The 26,844-nt window shown below is 35.3% G+C and overlaps 1 protein-coding gene across 2 annotated transcripts in view; it reads right to left on the bottom strand.

Annotated features, from left to right (window-relative positions):
• Positions 1–26,844, bottom strand: part of SGCZ (sarcoglycan zeta) — a 200,797-nt gene that overhangs the window by 19,454 nt on the left and 154,499 nt on the right. Inside the window, exons 5-6 of one of the 2 annotated variants that reach the window (XM_061993083.1) lie at positions 18,045–18,167; positions 2,918–2,990 (exon numbers count right to left, since the gene is read on the bottom strand). In XM_061993083.1, the coding sequence (XP_061849067.1) occupies positions 2,918–2,990; positions 18,045–18,167 (196 nt within the window). The remainder of the gene's footprint in view (positions 1–2,917; positions 2,991–18,044; positions 18,168–26,844) is intronic. The other variant, XM_061993084.1, reaches the window with a different exon arrangement.

Below are 26,844 nucleotides of genomic sequence, written 5' to 3'. Positions count from 1 at the left end.
ACTTGCTGTCAAACTGCAGTCACCTGTGTCTACCGAAAAAATGTTAATCTCAATTCATCAAATTCTCTACTGTCTGAAGTTATCATTACCTTCAAAAGTTCTGGGGCACAGGTGGGTGGTACTTGGAAAAAAATACATTGTTTTAGGACTGTCAGTACGGTCTAATGGACACTTTGACTAAGCTTGTACTAAAATATTAGTAAGTGCTAGGAACCAGGAGAGACCACTGGAATCTGACCATCTATGCAGTTAAATAGTGGTCAGTATATTTGAGAGTCAATTGATAATTATGAGCCAAAAAATTGTAGGCAATATTTGAAGACCATTCCCACTTGGCATTTAGGATGCAACTATTCTGTTTTAGAAGGTAAAATAATCTTAGAATACCTATGTGGTTTTATCATTTGGGCCAGAAGATGGGTTCTGATGTTTTGTTTCTGTGACAGAAGCAGCTTCTGAGGCCATGGGGAGATGTCAAGTTATGGTTGGTGACCTGTTTGTTTGGCTGTCTTTGGTAAAAAATCATCTAAATGAAAATCACTGTTTCCGGACAACATTTTTTAAACTATCCCAAAAAAACTCCCTATATATATATATATATATATTTATTTTGAAAACAAATGTAGGGCATGAAACAGTTTTTTTGTTTTTAAAAATAACTTGAAATAAGATTAAAAGACATATAGTAACTGGAATTTTCAAAAGGATATATATGATCTGAGTGTGTAAACCTATTTTACTGTCTAAAAATTTCACATAAATCCACGTTTTTTCATAGTTCTTTAAAGCTACAAGGTTAAAAAGAGTTTGCAGGTTACTTTCTAGAAAGTCTCATGCCAAAAACCAAGACACCTCTGTCCCGACAGTAGTTGTCATCATTCTTAAAATATTTAAATTATTTGAGAGTTTTAAAAAAGGAATATCACTAAATGTTAACTAATAGATAGGAGCACATGTGTACAAAAAGTTGCCGAACATAATATAGACTGAATATATTAAGAATAAAGTCACTTACACATCAGCTAATGTTGCTTGACCAAACAGCAAGGGTCTCTGTTTCATCATTTTTATATATATATATAAATTTGGTGTTAATTATTGAGAGGGCAGAAAGTCAAATGCAAAATTCTCACTGATACAAATCCATCTTGAAAAATGAGATAAGGGAATGATGCAGCTGAAAAACATTAAGCATGGCAATGAATAAAGCCAAAAGACAGGAGAGGTGAGTGGCTGATATGTAACCTTCACAAGGGGTAACAGGATGAAGCAGGAACACAAAAAGTTCCACTTAAATATAAGAAAAAACTATTTTACTGTGAGGGTGATAGAGAAGTGGAACAGGCTGCCCAGAGGAGTTGTGGAGTCTCTTTCTTGGAGGTCTTCAAGACCCGCCTGGACATGTTCCTATGCAACCTGATCTAGGTTGACCTACTTCTGCAGGGGAGTTGGACTAGATGATCTCTAAAGGTCCCTTCCAATCCTACCATTCTAAGATTCTATGATTCTATGAACATGAGGTGAACCCTAGTGAAACTATTGTTGAAGACACAGTTATCTGTTTTACCACACATTTGCAGTCTTTTATTATTATTTAATTACTAGAAAGTAGATAAAGCAGTTTGTACACATTCTTCTGAGTGGGAAGAGTTCCACCCTCTTACTCCAATTTTTGGACCCCTGAAGAAAGAAAAGCTTATTATGTTTCCACTTTGATTTCTGCTGAACTCCTTTGATTAGAGATTTGATTAGAGAGCCTACCCCTCTGATCATCACTAATAAACATGTTTACGACTACTCTCAACAAAGGACTGACAGGAGTCATGGCAGGGGATAGGGATTTTTAATATAAAGATCTAATAAGTAGGATCCTCTGGAAGATGTCAAGGCATTACATCACCTTAACATGTTTAGTGTATATAATTAAACACAATCATTACACAATCTTATGCCCCATATACTATGGTTAAACTTATCTATATGGTGTCTTCCTGTGATAGTATTACTGATTGAAGATCCTAAATGCCTTTGCAAATACAGGAAATGACATTTAACAATGCTTTTCTGTAGCAATTGATTGTAAACATCAATGGGCAGGTGAAGAGATTGATATATAATGTTTAGGAATCAGCAGAACAGAGTCAAAGTCTATACTGTTTCTCAACAACTGTCCTGATGGAAACAGAAGGAAGGATCCTTGATTTTCAGTGATTATCATGCTCTCATTAATCATCCATATAAAATACAGATTAGTATTTAGCAGTGCACATATATACATTTTAAGAAAAAGTTTTCTCTATAAATCTTTCTAAATTTTCTTTTTCTCTTTTCTTTTTTATTAATACTTTAGTAAGTTGTAGACTAGATTCTTTACTATTTACTTACTTCTCAAATTTTGTAACTACGTACAGAAAACATTGGATATTTTTCATTTACATGTTATATTTAACTGACTGTGAATTTTTGGTGTTTGTATTTGGAATATGCAAAAAACTCTTATAAGAACAAAGAACACTTGAAGAAAATATCTGGGTCTTTTCTCTTTAACTTGACTTCTATACTGTATACGAGCTCATAAAAAATTAAAAATCTGGGTCTGATGTTATTAAACAGTATTGTATTCATTTGGCGTTAAAAACACTTGACTATTCCAGTCTCTGGGGAAAATGTACTTCCATAGTATACTTCTGTTACAGGAAGAAAGTCATTTATAAAAATGAAAATATTTTACATTTTGTATGATAGAAGTTTTCAGGGTTTTTTTTGACTAGTTAGAACAAAATGGAATCTAATCATTTTTTGGATATGTAGTAGTCATCAATTAGGCAGTATATATTTCTATGCAGATATTTGCTGTTAAGATTAAATTCTTTTCAAGAATACTTGATTTTAAAACAACTTTTTGAAGAACACCTACTTGAGGTCTTGGGAAGGTTCTGCTCTGATATGGGGTGTCTCCACAGAGTGCCCAAACACTGCCCCTTCTGTGCCTAAAATACATAAATAAAAATATAATTTGATTATTTTGGGAAATAAAAACACATTGAAAAGTATAACCACCATTTGACATTTTTAGGACATAATATTTGACTGACTAGTCCTTTATTAATGATTACCAACTTTAGACTTCTACTTAACAGTACATGAATTTCACATACAAATCTGAAAACATTTATAGATTCAAACATTTCAGCACTGACTTGTCTGAATGGTTATCTCAGCACCTTGGAGAAAGATTATTTTACAGAAACGAAAATAATACCATAGTTTGGTTTAAATGTGATGCTAATTTTAACACTTAAATTGAAATTTAATACTTAAATTGAAATGCCAATTTTAAAAAGACTTGAGACAACAGTCTGCAACCTGAAGTGGCTAGTCTGAATCTCAATATCTGACAGCCTCAAAGTTCCCTTCCTTCAGACTTTTCTCATTGAAAATTTTTATCTCAAAGGAATTAAAGTGACTTATCTGGAATGTCCTTTGGTTTTAATATTGGTAGTGGACATGTATTTCCTCTGGGCACTCAAAATCAAGGCATAAAAACTGGGTAACTATTTCTTAAACTAGAATTGAATCTTTATTGAATTTTAATGTCTGTAACTAGGTCCAAGTTGCATATAATAATTTCAGATTTTAAATTACATTACCAAGATTTTTCATTGAAAACAGGATTCATAAAGATCTGAACGCATCAAGTTCTTTCTTAAAGTAATGGAAAACTCAAGAAATGAAAATGTAGTAAACAGCACTATAAAATTGCTGTTTCTCTTTACTCTCTTTAAAAGGATTGGGCACAATAATAGTCATTTATACCACTCAATTTACATTTATAGACAGCAATAGATGTCCTATGTTCTTAGGCATTCAAAAGTTTGTCTTTTTCCCCTGAACCTTATCACCAATTCTATCTTTGAATGTTGATTTCTCCAATGTCAATGTTTTTGTATTTCACTCAGCTTTTTACAGTTTGTTATTTGGTTGGGTTTTTTTTGTTTTGTTTTTTTAAAACAATATTCACATGCCTGTAAGCTTATACTTTCATTTTCTAAAGATGATGTACTATGGACTGTGTATTGATAATAGCCTAGGATTCTTGTGCGAAAGTGTTTTTTTAAAAAAACAAATAACTGGAAAAAAAAAAAATCCTTCACTTAAAATACTCTACTTGTATAAATTTTATAAATATAAATTTATATTTTATAATATAAATATATTAAAATTGTAGGATTTGGAAGACATCTATAGAGATCATCTATCCCAATCTCTCTGTTAAGTCCTATACTATAATCTCCAGTAATCTATAAATATAAACACTTTAAAAATTATTTTTAAGATTTCTCAAGAAAACCAAGAAATCCACTTTCTACAGTCAAACTTTGCTGACTATAGAACCACAGGAGGGAAAAAAGGGCATATCTTTTTACTTAAAAGTGCTCACAGAAGTGCTGTGTTGAATTTACTTTTAAAATGTGAACATTCTGACACCCTTAAGAGACAGGAATAGGATAGCTGTATGACTATACTTACTATCATTCAAAATAAATCTCTCCATCTACAATGGCACACAAGAAATTATACAGGAGTTGAATATCAAAAATTGAAGAGTGAACTTCCAGATTCTGTTCAACTTTTTCATCAGCAAAATTAAATACTTTTAAGGTGAAGGGCTTTTTATACTTTTGCAGGTAGCAATGGGATGTGAAGATGTGAATAACTGAGTAGGATGCAAAATTATCAGTGTTTACTCATGAGAAGACCAGAACTGTAATGGTTGAAAGAGCAGAATTAAGGCAAGGATGTATAATATCACTGTAGTATGGATCAAACACTAAATCAATCGGAAATGCCAGAGATAATATTAGGCAAAGACTGATAATAAAAGATAAATGACAGCTCTAAATTGATTAAGAAGTCAGAATCAGCATTTCCTTACTTTCAGCAGCATTTCTTTAAAAGATGAGGTGTTTCTCCACTAAAAAAACAGAAGTTTGAAAAATAAATAGGCCAAGTTTGTCCAAATAGACTAAAAATATGCAGGTAGAATTAAGAATAAACTGATATAATTTAATATCATTGTAACTCAAACCAAATCAATAAGTTTAAAAGTATATCCAAGTCCTTTTATTGCTTACTAGGAGAAGAGCAGACACAATTATCTTGATTTTAGCAAGAAAATTGAAGAAAATCAGCTAGTCAGAATTTAATGATATGTTTCCAGTAGTTGAACAGGAAGATCAAAAAAATTGGAAAGGGATTGTACAGCCAATAGAAGAAACAGATCAGCATTACTTAAAAATACAGAACAGAATGAAAACTATAGCAAGGTGTTCCCTGTTTTTTAATTTACTGTATATAAATCTGCACTGCTTTGATGGGAAATTAGACTATATAGTTCAGTACTGCTTAGTAAATGGTGCTACAAACATACTTTTACATGAATCATAAATATAACAATATAAATCAAGATTCAAAGTGAATAACATTATTTTTAAATGAAAGAAACAGTCTTCAGGCATTTAGCCATTTACAATGTTAAACACTTATTTTTTACAGAAATAAAACAAGAATCTATTAACTATGTTCTCTGATTTACAGACTCATAACTGTGACCTGCTTTAAGATGAGTGGAATTCTAGAGATAGATAAATTAATCCAAAAAAAGAGTTAAAAGACTTGAATCTTCAAGCCCTTTGAAGTACAGCTCAAAAAAAGTGGTTAGGGAACTGAATTCAAAAGAACGTGAGTTAGAATGGACACCTATAAAAAGTGAACCTTTCAGAGGAAATGAAACAGCAAGGGTATGGAGTACAGGCAAAAGAGGGAAAATCAAAACTGTAATTGTAACTGAATAAAATTATTCCCACCTCTGGCTTCCAGTGGAAGAGAATGAGTTAAGACTGTGCTAAGAAAGAAGCACCTGTGAAAGCAACCTACTGGTTGAAGAATATCAGCCATTAGACGGATTGCTGGAGAAAATGTAGTAAATAGCATGAGTCAGGCAAAAAGGCCAAAATGTCAATTCTCTATTTATAAGGAAATCTCTTTATTTATAGGAGGTTTATAAACACTGGACTTTTAATTTTGGTATTACTTTTTGGTATAGATTGAATCAAAGTGACCCTTTCACTACAAGCAAAGTTAGTCACATATTCTTCATGAGCTCTAACACTCAGAAATGAGAGAGACCAATATAAACTATTAATTTCAGCTCAATTTACTGATTCCTGAAATCCAGCCTTTGGGAATAACCAATCACTATGATATTGAGAAATTTTATAATAGTTCAGAACCAATCACCGTAAAGGGCAAATTAAAGATGGATATTTTATGTGTGCTTTTGTTGGTAAATGCAGTTCTTTGTTTGAAATATAGAAAAACCTTGAAAATTGTAACTAACACCGGAGTTGATTGGAGGAGCTATCCTCCGTGTTTCCCAGGGCTGAATAATAAAGAAGAGCCTGCTTATTTGCATTCTTGTGTAGATAAATTCTTTCCCTATTGCGGATCCTTCAACAAAATCATGTTGGGCTAAAATTAGCAAACAGGCTTCGCTTCTGCACTAAAATTCAGTGTGGTCAGCTGCCAAAAAACCCTGTTGTTCACTAATGTCTTCTTAGACATTGATCTACATTAACTTAAGCATAAATTGAGTTTATTAATTTGGTGCTCATTCTTGCTCCTATACAATTAAAAAGCAAACCTTACTCTGACTTTAAGCTCCAGGCAAGTAGTTCTAGTTGATAGGGGCTGGTAAAGATGGAGAAGAGGCATCAGTAGCTTTATATTTGTTTTCAGTAAATTTTCTACAGAAGGAATTTGCTGACAAGTAGGTTTGCTATCACAATGTTTTGAAAATAATTATAGTAAAATGAATGTTGGCATTTTAATTACAAGTTTTGTACAGGCAATTTAATTCCAAAGATTAAACTTATTAATGAAACAAACATGTGTCTAGATGCATGTCAAAAAAGCTTGGATTTCTAACCCTAATAAGTTACCAAAAAAAAGTAATCATGATCAAATCACCATCATAAATGAAATTCAAATAACTAAATACTAGAGAAATATAACTTTTTCACATCAGGAAAGTCAGCCATTTTAACACCAGAACTGCATGACACACTTTAAAATGACATATATGTTCTTAGAAACTTGCCTGAGCCTGATGATATTCATACATTTGGAGAGGCTAAATTGTCAGGGACTCTTAGATCAGTCCTATTACTATAAAATTCAATTTATCTGGACCTAAATAACCAGGTGATACACAAATCTAGGAAGTACAGTCAAGGAAAAAGGAAGAAATATATTAATTCCTTAAAGAATAAGAGTAGTTGAGGTCTGAAGAAACTGAGAGTGATTGACCAGAAAGAATGTTTGCTCTAGTCTGGAAAGTCCATTTGAAAAGCTTCAAGGGATTGTTTACAACAGAGGACAAAGTAGAAGAAGGTCTATGAAGGACATGTTTCTAAGCCAGGAATATCTGACCAGATATAAACACAGTATCACATAGCTGCTGAGAGTCAAGGCAAATTCAGTTAGACTGTGATCTACACTAATACAATTGTCAGTTTCAAGTCCATTCATGCTAGATTTCAAGTAAGGGGCAAACTTGTTTGTATCCACATATAACATGCTAATTAGACTTACCTCGAGATTCTTGTCTGATGATCAGATCTCAGAAAGAGGAGAATTCCCCCTGGAGAAGTACCTGCTGGGAAAAAACTGGTTTGGCTGGTAGATGGAAGAATTTTGAATAGTAATGGTAGTACATAATGAAGTTCTACTCTATCTGAAAGACCTGCTCACCTTAATGACAGGAAGACACTAAAGCATTCATTTCAAGTACAAATAGCCTGTGACTAGTCAACAGCCATGTGAGTACTCTGAAGGACTTGCCTAAAACAAGCCAAAGCAAAGATGTTATATGTATGTGAAGTGCAGACAGTAGAGCTGGTAAATGCTTTGCCTGTCTCTGAAAGCAGGGAGCAGAGACGCCTTGCTGGACTTTTGTTGGGGGTGGTGCCCTTCCTTCTATAACAGAGGGCTACTCAACTACTCTATAATGTCCCATTGTGCTATGTCTTGTTTCAGGATTTACGGAGAGACGCCAGTGTTCCTCTACTTAATGAAAGGAAAATCTTAAGAAAGGAGTGAAATTATTTGCTATTATTTTTCTTTTACTTTGTAAAGTAGAAAAAAAGGAAGTTTACATTTAACTTGAACAGAAATGTTTTTATGTAACAGCCAAAATGAGAGTTTTGTAATTGATAGTTTTCATGACTAGTTAGTTAGAGCTAAAAATGGAGAGATTGGTGCAAATCCATATGCTGATCTTCCTTTTTTGGTCACCATACTCACCTGTTGTTTCATACTAAGCACTGTATTATAGCTTCCCCCCCACCTCCCTTAAAGAATATAAATAAAACTACTATAAAGAGTATCATATCTAATATGTCAGTAAGAATTAGTCTAGTGTAAATATCTGCCAGAATTCCAATTCTTCTATCGGTGCTGCATATAGAACAACAGTACAACAGTATATTGTTATAGTGGCAGCTTCTAGACATAACTGAAACCTGATTCACCTTGTTAGATTGTCTGCAATCTAAATCGCCTCTTGCTAAGTGTTTCACTTTAAAACCTTATATAATCTACTAATTTTGCAATTTCTCTAAGGTCTTAGTAAACAATATGTGTATTACATTTCTCAACTGTAAATGATTCTCCCACAAAAAATTATTGCACTTTTTGGAAATAAACTTTTTCTAATATCTGGTATAAATTCAAATGTGAGGAAAGATTCCTTTAGTGCTGATTGTTTTGATTAAAAAAAAAGTCCAAAATATTTGTTAAAGTATTAAAATAGAATAATAAATAATATACAACTTTTGAAATTATTAAAAATTCTATGTGAGTAACACAGCTACCTGAAACACTTAGAAGGAAATACAAAGAAGGCTTATTTTAAAAAAGAAACTTAGAAGCATGTCTGCCTATAGTAGTGACAGCTGCAAAGAGCAGGACATCTCTCCTAAGGTTAGCAAGAACAGATTTTATTGAATTTACATTAGTCAGTTTGTGACTAGAAATAAAAAGAAAATATCTGATCTTGTCTATGGCTCAGGCTTTGCTGTTGATCATTAAGTTCAAAACCAAATCAGAATCAACTAGCTCATCTTCAAAAGATGTTGATACAATTTGTTCTGTACAATAAAATGAAGGAAATTGCCCAAGATCAGTGTGTCGCCACAAACAGTTATGAAAAGAAAGCAAGAGGCCTACATGGATGGCAAAAGAACTACTTGAACTACTCAAGGAAAATAAAGAAATCTATGTAATGTGAAAAAGGGGCATGGTTGCTTGAGAAGAGCATAGGAACATTGACAGAGCATGCAGGGTTGAGATCAGGAATGCTAAAGCCCTTTTGGAACTAAACCTCACAAAGGAAATAAAGGAAAACAAGAAGGACTTTCTCAAATACAACATCAAAAGAAAGATTTTGGAGAACGTGAACCTCCTGATGAACGAGGATGGTGTCCTGGTGGCAGAGCATGCAGAGAAGGCAGAACTACTGAATGTCTTTTTTGTCTCAGTCTTCTCTGCCAAGGCCTCCCTCAAGAAACCTACTTCCCAGAGGATAGTAGAATCGTCTGGAGAATGAAAGATTTTCCCTTTGTGAACGAGGATGAGTTTAGAGACCTGTTAGGCAAATTGGACATCCATAAATCTATGGGACCTGAGGGGATGTACCCATGAGTGCTGATGGAGCTGACTGATATTATTGCTAGGCCAATCTCCATTATTTTCAAATGATTGTGGAGGACTAGTGAGATGCCTGAGGACTGGAAGGCCAATGTCACTCCAGTCTTCAAAAATGTCAAGAAAGAGGACCCAGGAAACTACAGGCCAGTCTGCCTCAGCTCTATCTCTGGAAAGGTGATGGAACAGCTCATCCTGGATGCCATCTCAAGAACTAGCTGAATTGCAGAACCCAGAGAGTGGTGATCAATGGAGCTGAGTCAAGTTGGAGGCCTGTGGCAAGTAGGGTTCCACAGGGGTCAGTTCTGGGACCAGCCTTGTTCAATGTCTTCATCAATGAGGAGACAGAGCAAGTTCCCTGATTACACCAAACTGGGAGGACTGGCTGATTCCCCGGAAGGCTGTGCTGCCATTCAGCAAATGTCTCTAGCTAAAAGAAGCAGGAGGATCCCAAAGAATTAAAAATGCTGTCACCTGGTCCTGTGCACTAGATGGTTTGTGGGTTTTTTTCCCCTAAAATACATCATCTGTATAATTTATTTGGTTTGATGGTCAACATTACCACATAGGTTCTTTGTCTTTGCCCTTTCATCAGTACCTATGAAGCATAAATTCATTTACATTTTGTATCTCAAGGCAGTTAGATATTCTTCAGATACATCCATTTCTTCCTGGATGTTTTTTGCTTCGTTGTCTTTTATGAGATTATTCTTACTACATATAATTTAATTTCTTTTGTGGAATGTATGTTGATTTTTGTCACTCTCCTTTATGGAATTTCCATTAATCATTCTGAATTCTTACACCTCTCTATCTATATTTCTTAACCTTCATATACACATATATACTTCTGTACTTTCTGAAACTTGAGCAAAGTAAAATAGTTATATACTTTTAATTCAAATACAAAGACTTAGATACATTTATGATATTTTTCTTGAGCCAAAATGATGGCTTATTAAATTTGTGTCTTGGTGTGCTGAATTTAATACTGTCAGAAACTATGAAATGTGAACTCATCATTAGTCACAGTGAGGACAGGAATTTAAATTCACAATGTAGGCTGAAGGCTGAAGGTGATACAATTTTTTTTTTGGAGTTGGTTCCTATGGGTGAAATTATTCCCAGTTTTTGGGTCTGCTATGAATAAGCTTTGAGATGTTTTTCAAGTTATTTGAATTGCTATTTTTCACAGCTCTGGCTAAATACATGCTTTATAAATAGATCTACAGGTAACAGTGAAGTTCAAGATGTTATGGATGGAAAACTGCTAACTTCCTCTGAGTAAAGATTTGTTTCAAACTGTGACAGTCACGAACTCCAACAGTTGTACCTCTCTGATAACATTTCTGTATTCTTTCTGCTACTTTCTACCTAAATTTAGAGTCAAGATCTTCCCATGTAATCACATGTATGGAAAATATGGTGCATGCCATGATATATTCTGTTATAATCAGATATAACGAAAGTTGAGTAAAAAATTCGTCTTAAAAACAGATAAAAAATAAAAAAGCCATTTTCTATTGGTTTCAGATAGGATTTAGAATAAATAAAGTGCAGCTTTGACAGGTATTATGTGGTTCACAGAAAGAGGTACATCTATCTATTGTTTGGGAAAAGTCAGATACTTGCAGTATTTCCTAAAAATGTAATAATATTCCTCCTATTCTGAAGACTTTACAAATTGAGATCTAAACGACCTCATTTTCTAGCATCTAATGAGAATACCATTCCCAGAGAATGAAAGATATTTTTGGATTTTAGTACCATTGTTATTGGAGAAAATTTGGAGTCAAATACTGCTTTTGTTGACTGTAAATCCCACAGTGCTTTGCAGCACGACCCCTGTCTCCAGTAATAGAATTTTGTTTTCAGGCAGAAATAAATCACAAACAAGTACTTTAAGGCAAAAAAAAAAGGAAGAAAATGAGAATGCTAGAACTCAGAACTCCTTTATGATTCATCTTTTCCTCCTATAAGTAGATATATCTTAAAAATAGAGATAGCTCTGACTGCTGTAATTTAAATGTGCATTTTCAAAACTACCAAAGCTTGAGGGCATGTGTCAGGCTTAGCTCAGGTTTTGAGAGACAAATTTTACTACAAATTCTGAACTAAATTTATATCCAGTTCCTGTATCAAAACCTTCTGAAAGTTTAATATGTGTTTTATAAACAAGTTGATTTTGTTTGATTTAAAAGTTATCTCATTTTAATAATAAAGGGAAAAATTTCCACTATGCTTTGACCCTTACATAGACTATATGGATTTGCCTGGTATCATGCAATTTGGGTCCTTCAAAACTAGAACTACATTAAATTGTATTTCTGAATTCTGTACATTCCTTCAACAGGGAATATGGAATAGAATTGGGAATATGATGTAGATATTGGCAGATTTAAAAAAAAAATAGTTCTTATATTGGTCACAGGTATCCAATAACTTAATCTTGGTGTCAAAGGTTTAACTTGAAAGTCAGATTCAATATGAAAGTTAGAATCAATCTTTGGACCAATACCTCCCTGTACCAGAATAGAGCAAATAGTCCCTCCACCAACTTTGGATAGCTGCTGGCTGTGTTCTGCAAAGGAGCAGCTCAGACAATCACAGAATCAGCTCAAAACCACAGGCACTATTTAATAGCACTAAAAAGATTACAGCCCAAAAGGAAAGGGTTAAAATCCATCTTCTCTTATAGGTGATGTTATCATGAAAAAAGGGAAAAAAAATAATATAGAAAGAGAGGCATCCAGACATCATGGATTATAGAAAGGTTGACTTTCTAGGTAGAGTACAGTCATCCTTTATTTAAACATCAGTGTCATTTGCTGTGTTTTTTTTGCATCCTTCTGCTTCTTTATTCCTGACTATATGCTGTCTCCTTCTGTGGCTCTGATTATAGTACAGCCTTGTTGAGTATTTTGCAGTGGAATGGCTGTGGGACATTGGTTATATTTTCCTGGACTGACAGAATTGCTTGCATGTTTGTCTATTTTTCAGAAAAAAAATCTTTTATCAAAGGGTTTTTTTCTCTTTACATACATCCTTGAGACCAATCATTCTGTTCCTTATCATGCTTTTGTTCAAATGCTAAAACTATAAGCCTTTCTTTCGCAAACAGTTATTATCCTTAGGTCAATGCAGTCCTCCAACAGTCTATGTAGCCATCTGCAGACTGCTTAAGTACACGCTGATTATAATCTAAACTGGATTGGTGCATTCAATCCTTAACCAGAAGACATAAATTTATTTGTATCTGAGTAAAAAATTTATTTAGTCTCATTACTTTTATCCTGCCTATAAAACTTCCAGTTCATAAACATTTTGGAGTTCACATATACACATGCTTGTAATCAACTCTACAATTGTTCCTCCAAAGTAATGCTCTGATAGGTTGCTCTGTTGCCAAGTGGTTAGACTCCCACAATAATATTGTCTTTTGAATCAGTGCTTTCATACAGACAGGTCTGTACATTAAGTGCTTCCTTGAGATCTAAATAAGCTTATCAGCAACCTTATCCATCCAGTACATTTTGGGGTATATATTAACATATTTGTTTCCAAGGAAACACTGAAATTCTATATACGTAATGCATTTTAGTTACTGACAGATGATGGCAGAATTCTGGATCACTCAATGTTCAGGACACTGAGAGTCTGGCATATCTACTTAAAGATTTAACTTTTTACGGTAACATCAAATACAGTAGTTTTACTGTGGTCACATAATTTGGCTGTGTAAATGAGTTTAAAGTGATTAAGTGCCTCCTTTCACCTTGTGCCACTTCACTCTCCAAACTCCATCTGTCCTGAATGACAATGCCAGCTGAACGTGGCAAATCTAAGATCTTCCCATTGATACTGAAATTCCTATTCAGTCTCTGAAGGCACCAGATATATGTCCACTGTAATAACAACTTACATAAAATAATAATTTATTTTCTACATTTCAGTACTTGTTATGAATATTTTCTTTCTACTTTTCTAATCTAATTTGTAATTCACATCCATTTCCTCATATTTCTGTCATATTTCCCTTTTATAGCCATAAATCCTCTTTCTACTTTATCATTTCCTTTTAACTACTCTAGAAGACTCTATATTTCAATTACCTGCAGACTCAGAGTTCTATAGCATGATCTTAAAATCAAAACTGACCTACTAATGCACTCCTCTACATGTTAATTCTGGATATAATTAGAATATAAGTATGCATATATCTTCCGAAGTTTCCTTGATGTATCAAGCCTCTCATCTTTCATCTAGTGAAGTAAATGGATTTCATCAAAGCTGTACTGAACCCACCATATGCAAATATTTCTGTGGAACAGAAAAGATACTTGCAGTCCCTCACAGGTTTCTCCTTGGCACAGTTCTGTCATCAAAGTAGATTTGACCTACATATGTCCTGCTATTAATCAGAGAAAGTTTCCGTTAAAACTGAAGTATGCTATCTCTAGCTGTTCTCGGACTTCTTTCTTTCTACATAATTTTGTGATTTGACAAGGAAGAATGATTATTGGAGGTTGTAATGGTATGCAAAGTTTTCATACCTCTTCTCTTTTTTTCTCCTGCTGCTACTAGCACCATGTGCAAGCCTTATAATAATTGCAATTCCCATTATGACATCTATTATTATGTTTAAAATATGGCAACCAAATGATCTTCAACTAATTGCATCTGCTCACACAATACAGACAAGGAGCTCCATGTATCAGAAGAGTTTTGTGTTTCAATGAATTATGGAAGCAGAGGAATTCTCTAGAACTATTACAAAAACTTGGTAAAACATTAATTGACAAGTTTTTAATTAGCTTCTTATTTTATAGAGAAAAAAATTTAACTGTTAACATATTAATTATCATTATAAAGAAATGCAGTTTAATCTAGAAAAGACTTGAATTCCTGTGTTAAAATTGATTATATCACTTAGACATGCAGTAACAAGGGATGAACGAAAATAGGCCAGTAGTTAAAAAGGTAATTGCAAACAAAATATCTCTCCATAAATGTGAACAATATTTTCTAAACAATCTACATTGAGTTATTTGGAAAAAGTTGCATACTTTTTTTTCTACATCTGGAAACATAATTGGATTTTACCGCATAATATCAGTATCATTTGATGGCAGATCTATGTGGTTTAATTTACAAAGCCATTTTTGCCTTGCCTTTTTTTTTTAAAAAAGGAACAATATGAAAACCACATACGCAAGTACAACTGATGTAGAAGAAGATACCGAAACCTGTACAAGATCAAGCTACACTATTGTTTTTATGGATCTTGGAAGAAGGGTCAAAGATAATATAGCCAAGTCTGAATGAAGGATAAAGATCAGAAGAATGTGTGGGTATATAAGAATTAGATTGCAATCTCTTCTTCTTCACAGAAAGAAAGAAACTCTTTTCAAAAAAGCAAAGTGTATAATTTGGATAAAGCATTGTAAGTTCAATTGAAAAAAAGTTTCTGGTAATGTTCTTTTAGTTTTAAGTGAGGAAACTGTCTCAAAAGTCAGAGGAAAAAACCCCTCTTATATTGTCCAAAAAGCAGTTGTTTGGCTTAGAATACTAGATGACCTCCATTTTGCTAAGTGCTTCTTATACAGCTGCTAACTACAAGCTTGGTTTAAGACAAAAGAGGGAGAAAAACTATACTGACCGAACTATATAGTGAAAGGTTTTGTAGAAATAACTACAATGTTCTTTTAGAGCAGTGAATCAGAAAAATGCATATTGATCTAGGTCTTCTTAACCTGTTTTGTCAAAATTAGTCTAGCAGAATAAAGTTGATTTGTGATATATGCTTGTACTCTCACAGATAAGTGTTACCAATGTTTTTTTTCAGGTACTACTTCAAGAATATCTTATAGACATTGTATTTCAATTAAAAGAAATTTGAAATAAAAGCACAGAGTGGATAATTTTGTATTAGAATTTAAATAACAGAAGTAAAAGTCAAACAGATGCTCTGTGAAGAAGACTCCAAGATGCTATATGTTTATTCATTGGGACAGAGAAAATATAAAGGATGGAGAAAGTTTTAACCATGTGCAGAATAGAACCCGTAAGCCCACCAGAAACTCAGCCTGCTTCCTATCTCTTTGGCAATACCTTTACTTCATCATATCTTTTTCTTTCCTCCATTCAAAACTCTATATGTTAAACTTGGCAATAGGAGGTATCCCTGTGCAAAGGGGAAATAGCTGAAATTCTAACAACTCTATCTAAAAAAGCAAAGGTTAAATCTTTTTTTCTTTTTTCCCTGAATGACAATGTAGAAAAGTGAACTGAGTTACAAGAAATAGCAAAAGTACTGAGGGAAGACAGAATAAGAAACCTAAATTGAATCAGGTGACCCCATGCACCAGTACAGGCTGCGGATTGACCTGCTGGAGAGCAGCTCTGTGGAGACAGACCTGTGAGTCCTGATTGATAAGAAACTAAACATGAGCCAGCAATGTGCCCTTGTGTTCAAGAAGGACAATGGCATTCTGGGATCCATCAAAAAGAGTGTGTCCAGCAGGTCAAGAGAGGTTCTGTTGCCCTTCTACTCTGTCCTGATGAGGTCTCATATTAAGTACTGTGTCCAGTTTTGGGCTTCCCAGCTAAAGAGGGACAGGGGACTTCTGGAGAGAGCCCAGTGTAGGGCCACCAAGATAATCAGGGAACTGAAGTATCTCTCTTATGAGGAAAGTCTCTCGATCTGGAGCTGTTCACCCAGAGAAGAGGAGACTGAGTGGGATCTCATTAATATTTACAAGTATTTGAAAGCTGTATGTCAAAAGGATGGAGTGACACTTTTTCTGTAGTGTCCAATGATATGACAAGATGTAATGGACAAAGACTGAAACACAAAAAGTTCCACTGAAATATAAAGAAAAAACTTTCCTGTGACAGTGCCTGGGCACAGGCTGCCCAGGGAAGATGTGGAGTCTCCTTCTCTGGAGGTTTTTTAACACCCACCTGGACTCGTTCCTGTGTAACCTGATCTAGGTGGACCTACTTTAGCAATAAAGTTGGACTAGATAATCTGTAGAGGTCCCTCCCAACCCATACTATTCTGCCATTCTGTCATTCTGTGAACTGCCTAATTTGAAAGTGAGAGACTTTTAATAGGGAAATACATAGCTGCAGTATCTCTAAACCAGAAAAGTGCTACATCTTACTTCATACTTTTATTATCTGGGAAACATATTGATATCTAGACTACTAGCCTGTTCCTACTATCCCTTTCTCTCCAGAATAGGATGCCTATATAAATATTTACAAATAAATATACTACAAATAATGTCAATAAGAAGGTGTAAACTTAATCTTCTGCATTTTTATTGTCAGGAATTTTTTATACTGCTTTGCGATAAATTGGTTTTTAAAGCTGTGCTACACAAAAGAATTCTTTGTAAATAAAGAGAAAAACATATAAGTCCTATATTGCCATACTGGTTTATAAATACTCATGAAATTGGCATGCTTTGGAAAATTAATCACCAAAGTCAATAGTTTACTGGACCTGTTCATAATGCTTTCACCTGAAAACAATTTTTCTGGTTCAACAAAAGAATTTATTTGGAAATCTAATCTCAACTTTAGTTTCTTTTTTCAGCCACGGAAGGAAAATCAGTTCCTTAACAAACAAGCTTAACAGTATGTAGGACTCAACAGGTACACAGTAATTTCTAAAACTCAGATTAATATATCAAAGCAGCAGTAACTTAGGTTTTCCTAGCCTTGCTTTTGTTTGTTGTTGGGTTTTTTTTGGTTTTTTTTGTTTTTAATATGGGTAAAGGACTTTAATTTAGACAGATATACAGTCAGGTATATTTCTAGAACTACAGAGAAAATTCTCTTCATTTCAGAAGGAAGAATCTTATATCCCATGTTAAGCGTCACTGAATTTTTTTATTAACTATTCTGCTTTCTATGGAGCTGATGTCAACAGGTCCTACGGGAACTCAAGTCACTTTGAAGTTAACGACAGTTGAGCAATGCTTTGTTTAATGGTAACATATGAAAGTCAAATTCCTGTGGTAATGGTGATTTGTACCATAGTTGTTCCTGCAGAGTTTAAATTCAAATAAGACTTTAGAGGAATAGGTTTTAAGATTATGTCATATCTTTTGGTTGGCCATGCAATCACTGATGCTAATATTTTTTTGTCCCCAGTGGATGAAAATTTTTTTGAAGAATAATAGATTAATTATTCCTAAGAGTACTAAAAAAACCACAAAAAAAACAACCAAACAAAAAGAGTTTATGTCCATTTAGAAATATTACCATACCTGTTACTTTCAGTCTGTCAGCTCCAATGACAATCTCATCTTCATCTGCAGAAAATAATACTTTTCCACCTTCACTTGCCCTCACTTCAAATCTCTTACACTGGGCCTCCACAGCATCAGCTCCTGAAATCAAGAAATTGAATGTTTCATCTAAGATATTTTATAAGAATAAAAGTAATCATCAGCATATATGGAAAGTCTGAAACATAACAAATACAAGAGACTTTTATAAAATACTTAGCTTTCTGTATGTCTAGTAGGTATTTTATATTATAAAATATCATTAAATTAACTTACAGAGTAATTATTTCACATAAGGCTAGAATTTAAAGTAACTGAAAAAATTCTATTTCAGTGTTACGCATGGAAGTCAACATAAGAATTTATAATGTACTTAAACTGTGGCATCTTGAAATGTCAGTTCAGAGAGAGCTTTCTGGGATTTGCTCAGCTTAAATTGCAAAAAAGATAACATATCAGTCTATTCCATGAAGACCAACAAATCAACACAGCAGAAAAGGATATCTTTCTTTCAGTTCTACTGAAAACTTGAACAGTAGAACAGCAAAAGAAAAAACTCAACAAAACAAACAAAAAGGATGAACTTAGATATCATAATTTATCTTGCATTCTATGAAACAAAACTCCCAAAAGTCTCAAAGTTCCAAAATGCTAAAATAATTCTGAAATCAAGCAGACCTATGGGATAGCATCTAACAGTATAATTACAAAAGTTTGGTGATACAAAATCTCTTTTAAATTTACAATACTTTTCAATTTACGTGTCTTATCATTCAGTGCTTTGTCTGCTAAATTGTTTACCAAAAAAATATTTTATTACTATGTGAAAGCAAAACTTTAGTTCTGAAGATGGTGTTGAAAAGTAATGAACTGCATGTAGCATAACCAGCTGTAAAGCAAATAACAAAATTTCAGTGAAATTGCCTGATAATTTTCTCATTGACCCCTAATTATATTTCTAGTGGTCACCCAGAATGATCCATCAATCTATATGGATAAAAATTAGTGGAAAGACATTATAGATGAAGAAATTTGTGTATGTCATTACAGTTTATTAACCTGGTTTATAGGTTTTTAAAAACACATCTGCTTCCATAACGTGAAAGTTTTCAGTTTAGCATGAAAATGTACCTTACCAAAATTTATAATAAGAATTATAAAAATAATAATTTAACTTTGGATGAAATTTTTGGAAACTGCTGTAAAATCAGAACAATTATTCTTATTTTCAGATGAAGTTACAATTGCACAGTGAACAATTTCTGGTTATTTTTAATTCCTGAATGTAAAAACAAAATGAGAAGGAATGATAGAAACTCTTGTGATGGCCCATATCCTTAAAGTATAAAACAGCATTTTCTCCATCTCTCTGTAAAATTGAACTTTATTTTAAATGTGATCATTGGGTCATTGGCTTTGTTTTGAAAAAAATACTACATTTTTGTAAAGACAGACAGGGACAGATTTCAGATAACTTGTTAGCCATGGGATAAATACTACATCTCACATACATTCCAGGATACTCAGTAATAAAAAGCATAACAAAATCAAATTGTCCATCAGGATATATGTAATCACAGGATGCATATTCACACACAGCTGTCTCACTGAATTTATCCATTACTCTTAAATACTTTTCAAAGGTCAGTAATGGTGTCCATGATAGTCATAGAAGAGAACCATAGAAACGTTTCAGATGCAAAAGAACTTTAAGATCATCAGGTTCAACAACTAACCCAACACTGCCAAGTCCATCATTAAATCATGTAACTCATCACCTCGTCTACTCATCTTTTAAATACCTTCAGGGATGATGATTCCACCACCTCCACGGGCAGCTTCTTCCAATGCAACTGTCTCAGTAAAAAAGTTCTTCCTTATGTCCAAACTAAACCTCCCCTGGGGCAACTCAAGGTCATTTCCTCTTGTCCTATCATTCATTAATGTAGAGAAGAGACTGATCCCCATTTCACTGCAATCCCCTTTCAGGTAGTTGTAGAGACTGATCATATCTCCTCTCAGTCTGCTCTTGTCCAGGCTGAATAACTCCAGCTGCCTCAGCTGCTCCTCATAAGACTTGTTCTCCAGATCCTTCAGTAGCTTCGTTGCCCATCTCTCGACATGCTTCAGCACATCAGTGGATCTCTTGTAGTGAGGGGCCCAAAATTAAACACAGTATTCAAGGTGCAGCATCACCACTGCTGTGTACAGGAGGACAATTGCTTCCTTAGCCCTGCTGGTCACACTTTCTGATACAGGCCGGGATGCCATTGGCCTTCATGGCCACCTGTGCACACTGCTGGCTCATGTTCAGCTGGCTGTTGATTAACACTCCCAGGTCCTTTTCCCCAGAGAATTTTCCAGCCACACATCCCCAAGCCTGTAATGTTGCATCAGGTTGTTGCAGCCCAAGTGCAGGACCCTGCACTTGGCCTTGTTAAACCTCATACAATTGGTCTTGGCTCATCACTTCAGCCTGTACAGGTACCTCTGAAGAGCCTTCCTTCGCTCAAGGAGATCGACTCGCCTTGGTGTTCTTGATGTCTTCAGTAAATTCACTGAGAGTGCACTCAATTTCCTCATCACAATCATTGATAAAGATGTTAAACAAAACAAGTCCCAGCACTCAGCCCTGGGGAATCCCCTGAGGCTGCCAGTTGAATTTAACTCCATTCACCACCACTGTCTGGGTCTGCCCAACTAGCCAGTTTTCCACTCATCTCAGAATAGGTCCATCCGAGCCATGGGCAGCTAGTTTGTGCAGGAGGATACTATGGGAGACTGTGTCAAAGACCTTACTAAAGTCCAAGAAGACTACATACACAACCTTTCCTGCATACACTAAGAGGGTCACTTTGTCATAGAAGGAGATCAGGTTGGTCAAAAAGGACCTACCCTTCATAAAGCCATGCTGACTAGGCCTAAACCCTTGATTATCCTCGATGTGCCTCACAATGGCACTCAGGATGATCTGCTCCATAACTTTCCCTGGAACCCAGGTCAGGTTGACAGGCCTGTAGTTTCCAGGATCCTCGTTCTGACCCTTCTTGTAGATGGATGTTACATTTGTCAACCATCAATCCTCTGGGACCTCCCTCATGAGCCAAGACTGCTGGTAGATGATGGACAGTGGCTTGACGAACACTTCTGCCAGCTCCCTCAGTACCCTCGTGTGGATTCTATCCAAATGCATGGACTTGGATGTGTTGAGGTGGAGCAGAAGATGACATACCCTTTCATTTCGTAGAATCTTAGAACTGTTATGGTTGGAAAAGACCTTTAAGAACATTGAGTTGAAACATTAATCTAACACTGTCAAGCCCATCACTAAACTAAACCATACTACTCAGCACTTCATCTAAGAGTCTTTTGAATATCTCTAGGAATGATGACTCCACTACCTCCCTGGGCAGCCTGTTCCAATGCTTAACAGCTCTCACAGTAAAAAAATTCTTCTTAATGTCCAATCTAAACCTGTCCTGGCACAACTTTACAAATCTATTCCCCTTTCATCCATTAAAGGATGAAGATTCTCTTTAGCATTCTGTTGCTGATGTATTTAAAGTAACTTTCCTTATTGTCTTTTATAACCATTGCCAGCTTAAGTTCTAATTATGCCTTGGGCCTTTTAATTTTCTCCCTACCTGACCTCACAACATCCTTGTGGTCCTCTTGGACTTCCTGGCTTTTTTTCAAAGACCATAAATTGTCTTTTTCCTTCTCAGCTCCAGCACAAGTTCTCTGTTCAGTCAAGTCTGCTCTGCCAGATCATCTTCTTGCACATGGGAGCAGCGATGTATGCTAGCAATACAGATGGAAAGGATACTCCATTCTTTTACACTGCCACAGATAAATATATCTTTTCAAAAAGCTGTTAAAAGTGAATTTATATTTATCTGTTATATAAATGCTTATGCTATGAAACTCAGTGACATCTAGGAATTATCAGGTCTCTGATGAGTTCAGCATACTGTTGTGTCTGTTCAGCGACAGAAACACAACAGGAAAATAGAAGGTCAATTTATCAATTTTTTCAAATTTACTTTAGTTTGTAAGTATGTTAAGCTTATATTTTGTTTTCTAAAACAATTCATTGCAATATAAATCATACCATGTTGACTATATTCAGTTACTGTATAAAACTGGGATACCATATAATTTAGCTTACTGTAAGAACTCTAAAAAAGCAGATGATATGACTATTTAATTCATTTGGAAGAGGGAGAAAATACAATAAATTATAGACTGGTTCAAAATATTTGTAGAAATTGTAGATGGCCTTTTATAGATGCCTTTGAAGATTATATGATTCACTGATATTTTACACATATACGTGATTCAATGATCAAAAAGATGTCCGTTAGTCATGAGTAAACACTGTTCACAATAGTAAAAATAAAGGTCTAAACCTCTTTAGAGTCACAGAAAGCCTTGTTCTAGGATGCTTCTCATAGTTCAGAATGGGAAGACCTACAGAAGTTAAAAAGGTCAATGCTTTCTTGTGAATTATAAGCACTTCCAGAAGCCTTGTGGTTTGAATGAAGATGTCCAAGATAACATCAAAGATGTTGCTAAAATGATCAGTGACAAAATAAATGGTAGCTTCATATTTGATATTTTTATATACTTTTGGAATAGTGTTTACTTTTGGTTTGGAAATATTTGTTCTTCTGTTTAAAATATATAAAAGATATACAAATTAAAGACATTAATTTACTGCAAAAGTTATGAAAGTCATATTAAAATTGATGTAAACCATATTACTTTGTGTCATGGTTTTGTGAGGAGACACTTTTGCTTGGTAACAGGGGGAAGGGGTTGCAGTGCAGATCCAATAAAGAGTTCTTGGACATTGTCATGACAGCCTTTTCTGGTAAGGGGGAAGGGGCTGTAAAGATGGCTCCTGTAAGAAGTTGCTTCCAACTCTCCCCAGCTCTGAGCCAGACCAACTTCTGGGGCTGAGTCAATTAGACATCTCCATGACCACTTTTTAAGAAGAAGCTGGAAGAGGAGGCTTCTTCCTCTTTCTTCTTCCTGTTTCTTCCTGCTTCTTCTGTTCCTTCTTCTTCTTCTGTCTGGTGATGGTGCAAGGAGTAGGAAAAGTGAGAGAAACAACCATGCAGACTCCAAGGTCAGTGAGGTAAGAGACAAGAAGGTGTGCTGGCACAGAGACTCCCCTGCATCCTGCAGAGAGGACTGGTGAAGCTGAGATTTATTTTCATTTCTTTAAAGACCTTGCATCAGTGGTAGAGACTCATTTTAATAATGACCCCATATCAGGGGCAGAGACTTATTTTGCTAAAGCTGGCCCTGGACCAGGGGCAGCGATTCACTTCATTAAAGGCACCGAGCCAGGGACAGTGACTATGGCCAGAGTAGGCCATGTCCCAAGGAAGGGACCCAATATCCACAGTTGTAGCTGTGGGAAGGAACCCACAACAAAGCAGATCATTAAAGTTGTGCCCAGAAGAGGCCTTGTCCCGAGAAACTGCAACTATGGCAAAGAATCCATGTCAGAGATATTCACCAATGCATCCCATGTGAGGAACCTTGTATCAATAGGAGCGTCAGCTGCTAGGAAGAACCCACTCAAGAGAAATTCATTAAGGACTGTGTCCCAGGGGAGAAACCGTGTGTTGGAGCAGGGAAAGAATGCCAGGAGTCATCCTCATCTGAGATTACAGATGCAGCAGAGCCCATCTGTGTGAGAGTGACCACATCCCCCATTCCCTGCCCCCCTGAGCTACTGATGGGGAAGGAGGTAGAGATATTAGGAACAGTGAGCTGAGTCTGGGAAGAAAAGAGGGATGGGGGAGGGAGATCTTAAAGTGCTATTTGTAACTTTCTCATCATCCTACTCCCTTTTTGCTTTTATTACGTTCTGTTTCTTGTAGAATAAACTTTCCTACTTTCCTCTCAAAGTCGAGCACTGGAGCCTGTTTTGCCTGGAACTGTAATTGGCAGTGAGCCCTCCCTGCCCTTGTCTCAATCTACAACAATCTTGCTTATCTTTTTACTCCCATTTCGTGGGGATCTCTGCCATCCTAAGGAGAGTGAGGGCGAATGGGGGCACCAAGCGAAAGACTGTTGTGGTGCTGCTGTGCTAGCTGGGCCAAACCATGACAGACCTTTATGTTTCACTCAGGACTTACCAGTGTATCACCTAGTAATGCTCACTTATTGCTGAAACATTGGTTATTACACTCAAGCCTCTTTAGTGATTACTAACAAACCATACTAGATGTCAAGTTTGTCTCTTAGATGTAGAACCAGATGTGAATGTTATGAAAATGGTTTTGAAAAGCTAAACTGCCTACAGAGTAATCAATGCTATCAAAATGGAATTCTGTTTCATTACATTTTCATTTCCCAGTTGAAATAAGAGTAAGCAATTGCATGTTCAATGTTATTAGTGTATTATCTTCTTAACTGTAATGCAAATTTCTGTGTTCAAAAAATACATACATATCTCATAAAACGTTTGAAACTTTAACAGTACTATTAAGAAAATTGATGAGAAAAATCAGCACTTAAGGTATTGTGTGCAAACAAAGCAAATATTTTGAAATTTTCAGCTCAGGTATGTAAAGCAATCACACTACCCACTACTTATTTTCAGCAAATCATATCTGCTTGAAACATGCAAGAAAATCTATCTTCCAAATTTTCTATAAAGATATTTTCTATCAAACACATTGCTACCTGAAAATTTTTCTAGCTGTGCTATTTCATACTACTCTACTATCCTACTTTATACTAGACTTGCAATGAGGTTCACACAAAATACTTTAACCCTATATCTTAAGATCATATGTTCTTTGTTTCGTGGCAGTAAAGCACTCCACTACCACTGCTATCAACAACAGAAACTAACACAAATGTGAAAATTAGGGTGAAGTTAACATTTACTTTGCTTTGTTTTCTGGTCTGTTTCCAACCATCTACAATGGATTTCCACCACCTCTCAGTTTAATGAAACAAAAGTTGAAACTGAGATGCAGAAACTATCAACTATTGAGAGAGTAACTATCCACATATCAAAATAAATCCCATTTTTTCTCCTCTGTTTACAAAGACATTTCTTGTGCTTATATCATATGTAGATGGACACTAACAGTTGTGTCTGGTCTCTAAATCACCTTCTGTGTCCACCTGGTAGACAATAAATTCAGACACAGAAGTAGATAAGAGGTCAACCACTTTAAATTAAATATAAGACCTAGATTTCAAAGGGAATTGCCATGAATTTACAATCTTTTTATTGTAAAACATAGTGAAATCTCATGTACTATTTTCTGAATCATTATTGAAAAAAAGGGTTATTTAAACATTTATTAAATGCAGGCTATTTTTGGATGGTAAAGTAAGTTACTGTTGTGATAATGTGTGGATGCATTTGAGATTGGAGATAAAAGAGATAAAGCATTTTAAACAAAGATTCAGCCCCCAGGCAGACAAAAAAAAATCAACCTTTGTGAAATGTACACCCATATATATATATTCCTAGGAATATTAGATATTATATTAATTTCCTCACCAGAAGTATCATTTTTTTCAGTGAATGCAAATGTACTAATTCAAATGAAGGACTCAGCTGGACAAAACAATGAGGAATATTGAATAAAGAGAGCTTTCAGTTGAGAACAAGACAACTACACAAGAAGACATTCACAGCAGTCAGAACATATTTTGTGTTCTGTTTGCTGAGGAAAGGAAGAGTCCATCTTCAATAAAGTCTGAAAGTAGAAGTTAAAAAAACCCTGTCTAGTTTTGTCAATAGTTGATAGCCATACTATGGAGATGTCAGAAAGCTACTACTTTTAAGAGAGGTTTACCTTCAATGTTTCCTGGTCTGAATGACTATCTAGTCAGACAAGAGAAAATGGAGCAATTGCTAGGCAAGAAGAAGCAGTGTACATATTTGTTACCTTTTTTAGGATCAGATTACAGTGAATAATATTCAAGTTGTCAACATAAATTATTAGCATATGGACAAGCGACATATTTATATAAAAGAAATATATATAAACAAAGAAAATTAAGCAGAACCATCTGAATCAGTCAAAATGTATGATGCTAGTGTGGCCCTTTGCTCTTCATGATCTACAGACTCCTTGATATCCATAAATTTTAGGGATGTTACAGGTTTAGGACTTGGTTAAATGGAAACTCACAGGAAAATTCTTTCTTCCTGGTCTTCATGAAAAGATACTTATAAAATATCTCCTATCACCATTGCAATGGACAGAATACATCCTTTCCCCAGTCTGCCTTCTTCATGCATCTTGATGGTTGTCCTGGTTTAGGCCCATCAGGGAACAAAAGACCACGATTAGCCTCAAGTACTGAAGAGGCTGAGAATTGCCAAAGGCCAGAGAAAGCTTAATTGCTACTTAAGGTTCAGGACAAAACAGATCAGTCTACTTGGCTTGGGGAAGAAAACCGAAAATAATTTAATGCAGCATCAACTAAAACATAATCTTAAACCCCCAAAACATAACCAAAAGAAAACAACACAGAGTAGTACAACAATGAAGAGTCTGACCAGCCCTTTAAGAACACCTTCTTGCCACACCTCCCCTCTTCCCTCTTCCAGAGCCCTGATCCCGGCGTTTTTACCTTCTTCCCACTCTGAGCGGCCCAGAGGCGCAGGGAGTGGGGCTTTCAGCCAGTCTTTTCCTGATAGCTTCTGCCCTTTGTCCCTCCTCAGGACAGGTAGTCTCTGCACCAGTCCTCCCTGCAAGTCCATGGGGTACCTCTCACACACCTGGCAGCCCTG

Source organism: Colius striatus, chromosome 3, assembly GCF_028858725.1.
Source record: "Colius striatus isolate bColStr4 chromosome 3, bColStr4.1.hap1, whole genome shotgun sequence".
Lineage (NCBI taxonomy): Eukaryota > Metazoa > Chordata > Aves > Coliiformes > Coliidae > Colius > Colius striatus.
The sequence above is the reverse complement of the archived record's forward strand: the minus strand, read 5'-3'. Positions and strand labels throughout refer to the sequence as shown.